This window comes from Populus alba, chromosome 5 (assembly GCF_005239225.2).
Source record: "Populus alba chromosome 5, ASM523922v2, whole genome shotgun sequence".
NCBI lineage: Eukaryota > Viridiplantae > Streptophyta > Magnoliopsida > Malpighiales > Salicaceae > Populus > Populus alba.
The window spans coordinates 9,231,503-9,241,668 of NC_133288.1; the positions used below are offsets into that span (position 1 = coordinate 9,231,503).

Genomic DNA, 10,166 nt, shown 5'->3' on the forward strand with positions numbered 1-10,166 from the left:
CATACCTTCAAATATTATAAGAGAGGCAGGAGCTGAGAGAACTGGCTCGCTAGAAACACTATTTCAAAAAAGCATCATCCCATGCAATTAAACAATTAGAAAGCAGACTAACCAGAATAGAAATGCCAATGAAAACTGAACAGGAAATAATGAAAACGGAGGCAAGAATATGTGTATAATGATGCCAACGCCACACCCATTTAATGCACCATCAAAGAAGATCAGACAGCTTGACTTTATTCTAAAAGAAGCCTGCAAGCATTTAATGCACCATTAAAAAAACACCGGCTGATTTGACATTGTCCAAGTGAAACCTGAAGACGTAAGTTAATTATTCTAAAGGTGATCAGATGTCAGATAATTCAGAAGACCCAGTTACAGGGGGGAAAATGACAGTCTAATTTTTCAATGCATTTAAGACACTGGTATTATGATCTAACGTTTTTTCAAACCTCTGCAGCGACAATTTATGCCTTGGCAGGGAAAACCGTGGGGAAAGCTACAGTACTTTCCCCACGCGTTTTAGAGTTCTTTAATATATATATATATATATATATATATATATATATATATATATAAACACTCAAGAGAGAGATCATCTGATATGGTTGCATGATAGATACAAATTCCTACTGCTTAACCCTCCACCAATAAGCTTAGTGTTAACTAAAATTGCAACTGTCATCAAAGAAAGAAAACAAGAGAAATGACTTAAAAAAATATGAAGTAATCGAAGAAAAGAAGAGAAAATGCACGAAACAATCCAAGAAAACTCCTCTACTTGTATTATTTTTATCACAAAACACAAAAAATGAACACAAAATCAACATGCCAGCATCTGATCTTCTGTCCTTTTATCTTCTCCGGCTTGTCCAGGCCATCAATGTGGCTGCTGATGCATGATGATCTGCCCCTTCCGGTCACCATTTCCGGTCCCTGTTTTCACACTCGAAGAGATCCAAAATCTGCAGGCTAGTGACTTAACTTCATCGGGCTCCACAGACATAACTGTGGCACCCAGAAAGTGGGCCCCGATCGAAACATCCCCTGCTCCAGAGTATTTTCATGTGGCTCTGGGAAATGTTATCCCTGGATATGGCACCTAGCGGTGGTCATGTTCCCTGGTGATCAGAAGAGCTGCCAAATTGCTACTGCAATTGTGATGAAACCGCCAATGAAGTAGGGTGACGTGTTGTGCGAGCCGGCTGAGACGGGCGCTGCCAGCAGATTCTGCTGCCCATTTGCCGACTTTTGACTGCAAACAGCCATGAACCACCCGTCATCAATAAATACTCACTTTAATAAACCATCGAGAAACAACATGCATATCACCAATTTCAACATGAAGAAATTCTAATTAAGAAATAAGGGGAAGGATTTGAGGATGAGTGGTGTCCCATTAATTAGATGGGAAATTCTAAAAACACAAAAAAATAAATTAATTTTTTTTAAAAATAAATTCAAAGTTTCCGATGTCGACAACGCGGAGGAGCACTCGTGATTTTTTTTATTTTAAAAAAAGGTGTGAAGCAGAGCATATTCTTGAATAAAAAAACTATAAATCGGTCCCCCTTGGAATATCAAAACAAGAGCCGACCTTTCAAAGGTCAACTAGCCTAAAACATCCGAAGCATTCAGAAACAAAGTTCTTTTTTCTAACTGAAAACAAAGATTAATAAATGCTACAAGATGTCTGAAAGACCGACATGATCACCTCCAATTTCCTAATGACCAGGGGAAAAAAAAAAACAGCCGTGTATATACTGTCAAGGCGACAAGAAGGGCCTTAATGTGATAACAAAAAATGTTCAATTTATCTGAAATGGCAATGTTACCTGGTTGCAGGAGCTGGACAGAAAGTGATAACATAATCGGCCCCGGCACAAGTGAAAGTGCTTGTTCCATCATCATAAGCATAACTGTAAGCTCGGGGGCAGCCATTTTTGAAAAATTGAGAGTATGAGCTAGGCTTGCATGTATCAGGAGTTGCATGCGCACCGCTGCAGCAATATTCCGGATCTCCGAACGCATCGCATGCACTTCTGCACGCTAAATTCTCACCATTGCCACTGTCAATAACTTTAAGTTCGTTCGGACAGGCATTGTTCAAGTCTACTACACAGCCGGTTGCCGTGCAATTCCCTCCTGTGCCACTCTGTGGCGTTATTAACATTGGGAGATTATAGCCATCCACAAGGCTAACATCGTAAAAATCTAGCCCGTCCGCGCCATTCAGAGTGAATTCAGCCAGAGTGGCAGGAGGGGCAGCGCCTCCACCGGAACATTCTAGAGTAGAAGAGCCACAATCGCCTGTAAGGCAAGAGAATTTGCCCGCGGTGGAATCCTGGGTGCATAGGGTGCGGCCCCATAAGCGGCCGGACCAAGACTCTGGGAAGGAAATTGAATTTGACTCGCCAGGTTGGAGAACAAAACCTGTAGTGGGAAGTTGTGCGGTACCCGCGTTTGATAGTATGCCAGGCCAAACTTGGTAATTGCACTTGTTTATTATCGTAAACGTTGATGAATATCCACCTGCGTGACACATAGGTTCACCACATGAATACGTGACAAAAAAAAAAGTTACAGAGCTTTTGACTACACATTAAAGAAAGAGGAATCAAAGATTGTTCATATTGCTGTTACCTGAAACAGTGAGAAGGAAACTGAAACAGAATAGATAAATGTAAGGTTGAGGCCTAGCCATTGATGAATGAATTTGAGAATTTAGAGAGGTTTTCTGTTTGTTTTGATTGGTGGGACTTGGAAGTTTGTAAGGATTGATTTGTCTGGGGAGGAACCTGTCGTCCTATATATAAAGAAAGTGAGTATCAGGTGCTAGCAGCAAGGGTCCAAGGACTGTGGGGCAGTACATATACGCGTCTAGGGCCCAATATACGAGCACATGCACAAAGGCGCCGTCGCAGTAAGAGGTCGGTTATCGTGTACACATTACCAAGCTTGCTTAGGGCAAAGGGAAGCATCATATTCTGAGGGGAGGTTGAGCCAATGCCAGGGTACTGCCAGAATGTGAATAATAACAATAAAGTAAGGGTGATGAATCCTATTATATATTATTTATAGGCTCTTGGATGTTAGCAAAGGATGCGTTGTGGTTCTGCACTCTTATGGATTTCAACTCCATCTTGTATGGCTACAGAAGGGGCGGCAGGCAGAGATTCCAAATTCCAAAACCTACAAAGGGATGATGAAATCGGAAACAAATCAATATATTCTGTTCGATTGTGCACATGATTGATTGACTGGTTTCTTTAGATGAACTTCAACCCTAGTATTGAAATCCTAGAACAATTCAATATTTCTTTAGTCTTCAAAGGTCAACGACACCAGTCCAAGGTTTTCTTCTACCATTGACCTCGTACAAACTGATCAGGGCTTCCATTACCCCCGTTTGAGCCGTGCATGGCTCACACGCGAGGAAGGATGATTCTCGGTGAGATGGGACATGTGTGACTGCCACTGTTCATACTCTAATGGAGCCCTTGTGGTTATTAAATATTCTTAAATTAATTCCATTTCATCTAGAAATCTTATCCTCTGGCAAGTGGAAACCCGTATCATCGTAAAAAGGAAAGGAAGTCCTTTGTGAACTTTGTTTATGGTGTCTCTTGAGAGAATGGAAGGGCTCGTCTCAATCGAAAAATATAAGACGTCTATATTAATCTATCACGGTGCTATTGTCTCACTTGCACAAGTTAGCAACTTGACACTCTTAGGATATCTTTTTTTTTTCTTCTCTTTTCTGGGTTTGAGAAACTTCTTGTTCAGTGGTTCTTGCGTTGATCAACAAAATCCTAAAGCAGACAGCAATGCATGAATCTAAACACAACCCACCATGATGACTGCTTAAATCATCAAAAGCCCTGATGGTTGATACTTCATAAGCCCAGCAGAAAGGCCTGAAATTCGAACCCAGTCAAACATCAGACTGCTTGGGTTCCACCTGAGAGGAGGTGCAAATTTGAGAACTTCAGCTCGCGAATCCTCACCTGAAATCTCCAAGATTCCATGGACATAGAGCTGAACTCATGTTTTAGACACAACTTCTTAATGGAAAATACTTTGGACAGATAATTCTTCCATCACTGTATTCGTATCAAATTGCACTACCCACTGCCGGACACGAAAAGGTCGTACGGTCGTTACAGGTGCAAGATGATAACAACAACTTCCACTTCCACACAACTAAATTTCAAGTAAAGAAGGTTACATTTAACTAAAAACAATCCCCTGTATCCAGAATGTAAGAAGCCCACTTTATCATCAACATTCAAAAGCCAAAGAAATATGTCTTCAATTCCATAAAGGATTCATGACAAGTGAAAAAGTTATTCAATTGATGTGAAATTATCCTTTAAATTGCTAATTTAAGATTTAAAGGTTTGCAACTTAACCAAATAAAAACATTGCCTCGGAGAACCAAAAGTTATACTCAATTGATTATTCTCATCTTATATTTATAACAAGACAAAGTATAAATCTAAATGAATTGTTGTTCAATAAAAAAAAAATATATAAGTGCTAAATTTCTCAAGCTACAAATATAAACACAAGTTGTTGTTTGTATGCAATTTTTTTCAACAACTTCAAGACCTTTTCCCTATAAAAAACCGATTATCTTCTTCTTCTTAAAAAAAAAAAAAAAAAAAAAAAAAAAAAACAACAACAACTTAAACACCACAAAGATTAATCAATAAAACTTGTTTTTTTATTCTTTGATATCTTTTTAAAGTCTAACTTACTTATCCCATGTATCCTAAGGAAATTCATTAATTATTTTCTTGAATTTCTTTGGTCTAAATCTCAAACATGATTAAATTTTAGTGTTGAAGTTAAGGATCGCATCATCTATGCATTGGGAGTGGCAATCCATAAACAAAGTTGCGCTTATACAAGAGCTTACCTTTACGCACCAACAATTACAGTATCAGTGGCAACCTAAAACTTCATCAATAACACCCCATTCCCAAAAAATTGCAGAGTATAAAAAACAGAAATCATTATATCTTCACAACTTTACTAGCCTATCACACACGCAGCTGAACTACATGCAGCCACGAGTGGCAGCTCTCATGCTCTTATGATCCTTGTACAATTTCACAGCCCAAGCTCAGCTCTCAACTAAAGCCAAACTCAACTGCCCTAAAAGCTTCTCTACTTGTAGCATTTGGCAGTTTGGGGTTCAGTAAAGAAAGCCTCGATGGATGTAAGAACATCTTAAATGAGGAATCATAAAACTTTGATTCATATCAACCCTAAAACATCACATCAAGCAATCTACGATGGCACCCAGGAACAAACATTCCTTTTGAAACATGGGAGAAATACATGGCAAACCATCCGAAGCAGACTGCCATGGACTTGAACTTCGACATGCTTTAAGAAGGGACACGGTTGTGAAATCAAGTTTCTCTAAACACAACCCTTTCACTTTAAAGCTAATCTGCAAGAGACAGAGATCAGGAATTCCCTGATATCTCTCCTAATCTAATCAACCAAAGAACAGAAAGACGAATTCATATCAGAATGGGACATCAGTGCTTCTAAATCATTATTCCAAACTCTCAGTCATATACTCACATCAGAAGAGCACTACATTAAAGATTCCGACCAAAGAGTCTATTGCATAAACAACATATCAACCTGAATACGGAACACATTGCAAAAGTCCAACACTAAAAGGAGAAGCTGCAGTTGGAGAATTCATCATCGAACCAGACAATGACAGAATTAGAAACGTCGACTTCCCATATCAGAAATACCGAAAAAGCATCAAACCATCACATTAAATCCCGTAATTAACACTTGACAAAAAATAGAACCGCTCAATTAGAGAACTACTCCAATGTCATTTAACAATGATAGAAATTAGAAATTTTTTTTTTAAAAAAAAAAAACCTAACTTTTAATCCGAATTTATCACATATATTGTGTCAAAACTGGGTGGAACCGCAACACAATCCTATCTATATCATGAACCCAAAAAAGAAGCAACCAGCGTAGATAAACCCGTAAGTAACAGAAACAATTACCATCATCCATCTTTCATTCAGGACAATCCCTAGCAAAATGCCCATCCTTCCCACAGTTAAAGCACCCGCCAGTATTACCACTGACAAACCTTCCTCCACCACTTCCTCTCGCACTGGTGCAATCCCTAGCCAAATGCCCATGCCCACCGCAGTTATAACAAGCTCCACTCCCACCCGGGCAGTCCCTCGCAACATGTCCAAACCCTCCACAACTGTAACACCCATTATTATTATTCCCCTTCGTACACTCCCTCGCAAAATGCCCACTGTTCCCACACTTGTAGCAACCAAAATCGCCGCCGCCGCCGCCGCGATTGTTATTATTATTGTAATTGTAACTCTTACTAATGATATTGTTGCACTCCCTAGCTATGTGGCCAGGATTCCCACAATTGAAGCAGCCACCACCGTTGGTATTGCTGTTGCGGCGGTTGAATCCACCGGAGAAGGTAGTGCGGCGTTTTATAGGTCCGCCACCGGGGGCAGTGACGTCAACCGCTTGGTACTTGTCGTCGGTCAGTAGAATGGTGAACTCGACGACGTCGTCTTCGTAAAGAGTACGGTATCCACCGTCGGATTTGATGGCGGAGTGGTGAACGAAGAGATCTTTGTCGCCTGCATCAGGTTTGATGAATCCAAATCCTTTCTTGTCGCTGAAACGAACCACCCTGCCGGTCGATCTCTCCTCCTTGGTCGCCGCCACTTGCTCCTCCGCCATTTATGATTGATTAATTCGAGAGAGATATAGGGCTTTTTTTTTTCTTTTTTTTTTTAATTTTTCTCCCAGACCCAGAAGATTTGTAAGGGCAGGGGTGTTTATAATGATAGTTATTATTCAGCGTGAGGTTTGGTCCGAGTCGGGTAAATTCACCTTAGGTGACTCGGGTTAATAAATAAAATATCAAAACAATATTATAAAGGGTGAAGTTGAATTTTAACTATACAAAGAGTTAATTTAGGCTTTATTTATTTGCTAGAAAATAATTTTTTAAATGGTTTATAAAAATAAATTATTTCAAATAAATAAATAGCAATAAAAAAATTAAAATCAAATGAAAAATAAAAAAGTTGAAAGATGATGAAATTGAAAAAAACTTTGGTTTTATAAATTATTTTAAATAAAAATTAAAAAAATAGAAATCAAATATGATAGATAAAAAAAATTAATTAAGAAAATAAAAGGAGAAAAAAAATAATAATTAAAAGAATAAAGACTAAAATTAATACAAAATTCAAATTAAATCAAATTTTAAAGGACAAAAGTGAAATAAAAAAAGGATTAAAAACAAAATATATAGCAATCAAAGTATTGATGATTATATTCGATATAATCAGCAAAAAACATATATTTTTTTTATTTTTTATTGATCAACTTTCTTAAAAGTAAACAAATATGGAATTCTTTAGAAAATGATTTTCAATAAGTTATTTTTTATGAAACAAATGGGTCACAATGAGTTGTTTGATTCAATTTTAACTTGATTTTTTTTTTTACATTAATATTGAAACAAATTAGTCAAGTTTGTATTAATCTATTGCAACAAGACGGGTTTAATGACAATGATTTTTATACAAAGTATGGAGAGTTCCTTTAACATAAGAATTCCTAATTGTTTAATAAGGAAAAATACTTGGTTGTGTACTTAGAGTGTGTTTATTTTTGCAATTTAATTTATTTTTTTAAAAATGTTTTTCTTCTTTAAAAGTATCAAATTGATGACTTTTCAATACTTTTGATAGTTTTGATGTACTAATATTAAAATTAAAAAAATAAAATAATATTATTTTGATATATTTATTTAAAAAATAAAACAATTTTACAAAAATACTATGCACTACATTATCAACCACACTTGGATGGAAAATATTTGAAAGTCAAGGAAACTATTTTTTTTTTTTTAAAAAAAAGACTATTTAACTAAGAGCTATACCGAGCAAGCTCAATTGCGATGATTGATGATTGTTTTGTATTCTAATAGTAAAATAGATATTTCATGAAAGGATAGAACACATTGACATTATGATTAAGCATCATTTTATATAAATTATTATTACTTTGAATGATATTATTATAGAAAAGATTAATACTATGAATAATCTAACAAATAATATCTAGAAGAGGTAGTGCCCTTTCCTGCTCTTCCTTCAATCTAGGAGAGGTAGTGTGCTCGCAATTGATTGTGAAGACAAAAGTATTACTTGGAAATCAATTTATTTACTTGATTCAAAATAATTTATACAAGATTCCTATTTAAAATAGAATAAAAGGCATGAATTTAGAAACCAAGTCAACAATCTAATTTAGAATCTTCTATTTTACAACACTCTCCCACAAGTTTGCTAGAAAATATCTTTCATTGTCAGCTTACTAATTAAGTAACTTGTTCGGTGGTTAGAGCATATGGCATGTAGATCATTCCACCATTAATATTTTTTTTGATAAAGTATTTATCAACTTTTATATATTTTGTTCTATTATGAAAAACTAGATTATGAGAAATTAAGATAATTGTCTTATTATCACGATATATGAGGAGTTAATTTTTCTATAAAAAAAGGGTGAACAACTAGTAATTTATTCCTGCTAATTTTTTTATATAAAAAAATAGGTATTGTATTGTCTGCTACTACTTAGAATTCGGTCACCATTGTGGTGTCTAGAAAATCAAGAAGGGAATTGGCCTTAAAATTTCATTTTCAAACTTATTTTCACCCAAAAATACTTCAAAAAACAATAACAAATTTGTTTAAACCATCAAATAACCCTAAACAACTTAAAATTACTTAAAAAAACAAAAATCAAATGAATTCAAAAAATCCAAATGAAACTCAATTTGCCATTCCTATCATTTTTAAAGGGAAAAAAAACCTTTAATGAACTACTCTCACTAAAAGGAACCTGTTGACACAAAGATTTTTTTTCTATAGTCGATTTGTGATCAACTTATGACTTTCTCTCCTTACTGTTATCTAGAAAGTCTTTCTTTCCTCTCTCTAACTCATAGACTAAAAAATAAGTAAAATGCGTTTATGGATCAAAATGGAAATTATCATGAATTTAGGAGTGGCCAAGTATTTTCTTAGTGTTTCACACTTAAGTCCTTTTCAAAAATATATTTTTTCTTTTTAACACAATTTCAAACTTAATCTCATCTAGTGAGGCCATAAAAGGATTAAATCAAGAAAAGTAAAAAACATTGAAGGATAAAAATAAAATAAGTTCTCTTTATTTAGATTTTTTTTCTAATACAATTTCAAACTTAATCTCATCTAATTAGGACATAAAAGAATTATATAAGAAAAAAAAATAATAAATAAAGGATGAAAATTGAATAATAAAGGGTGGATTTTTTTTTTAAAAAAGGAGCTTCATTGTTCATACGATGGTGCAACTTCATAACAAAACCTAAGTGTTTTAGTAGTGTAAGTAATATCTATACTCATCTAGATCATTGGATACGCTTTCCAATCAGTAATTTGGTTGAAAAAAAAATATTTTAGTTGACATCAACTTCAATCACCAAAATAATAAATTTTGGTGCTAAATGGTTTTATTTAATGAAGAGGTTTTTAATATCACTTGAGATAATAGATCTAAGCTTAAAAATATTTCTTTAATTTAAGGTGCTTTGGGTTTCTTAATTAGTTTTTGGGTTAATAAAAATTTATATGGTGTTTATATGGTAATTTTAGTCTAAATAAATTTAAAATTAAAGTTTTGACCATAAAAAACTTTAAATTAAAACACAGTAAAAGGCTTGTGGGCCGAACCTCTAATCAAGGGCCAACAGTGCCTAACTGGCCTTATTTTCTTTTTTTTTTACATTTTACCCTTTAGTAGTTTTTGTTGTTGTTAATTAATGTATTTTTGATCTCCCAAATTAAAAATAAATATAATTTTACTATTTATTATCAATGATCTATTTTTTTATTTAACTTCAAATAAAAAAAGACCTACATTTTTATTTAGTTAAACAAAATTAGGCCTGCTTTTGTGATCTTAGTATCATGCGCTTGTCCTGATTTTTGTTCTTTAAAAAAAATTCCAAACAAAAAAATTTTTTTCATGACTTTTATTGTTGAATAATTAAATAAAAATAATTTTAGGGATAAAGA

The 10,166-nt window shown here is 34.7% G+C and overlaps 2 protein-coding genes across 2 annotated transcripts; both read right to left on the reverse strand.

Moving 5' to 3' along the window:
* Positions 1-707: 707 nt before the first annotated feature.
* LOC118029853 (thaumatin-like protein 1) lies at positions 708-3,014 on the reverse strand. Its single transcript, XM_035033799.2, has 3 exons — positions 2,644-3,014; positions 1,836-2,532; positions 708-1,255 (listed from the first exon to the last, which is right to left on the reverse strand). The coding sequence occupies exons 1-3, from the start codon at positions 2,702-2,704 to the stop codon at positions 1,129-1,131; spliced, it is 885 nt and encodes a 294-aa protein (XP_034889690.1). The 5' UTR covers positions 2,705-3,014; the 3' UTR covers positions 708-1,128.
* A 2,789-nt stretch (positions 3,015-5,803) lies between these two features.
* Positions 5,804-6,852, reverse strand: LOC118029854 (uncharacterized). Its single transcript, XM_035033800.2, has one exon. It carries the CDS (start codon positions 6,766-6,768, stop codon positions 6,064-6,066), a length of 705 nt encoding a protein of 234 aa, XP_034889691.1. The 5' UTR covers positions 6,769-6,852; the 3' UTR covers positions 5,804-6,063.
* Between the last annotated feature and the right edge of the window lie 3,314 nt (positions 6,853-10,166).

Coding starts and splice junctions, on each gene's coding strand:
- LOC118029853 (XM_035033799.2), bottom strand. CDS start 2,704: ATGGCTAGGCCTCAACCTTACATTTATCTATTCTGTTTCAGTTTCCTT. Junction 2,533..2,643: donor TTTCCTTCTCACTGTTTCAG/GTAACAGCAATA, acceptor TGTGTCACGCAG/GTGGATATTCATCAACGTTT. Junction 1,256..1,835: donor TGTCCAGCTCCTGCAACCAG/GTAACATTGCCA, acceptor GGCTGTTTGCAG/TCAAAAGTCGGCAAATGGGC.
- LOC118029854 (XM_035033800.2), bottom strand. CDS start 6,768: ATGGCGGAGGAGCAAGTGGCGGCGACCAAGGAGGAGAGATCGACCGGC.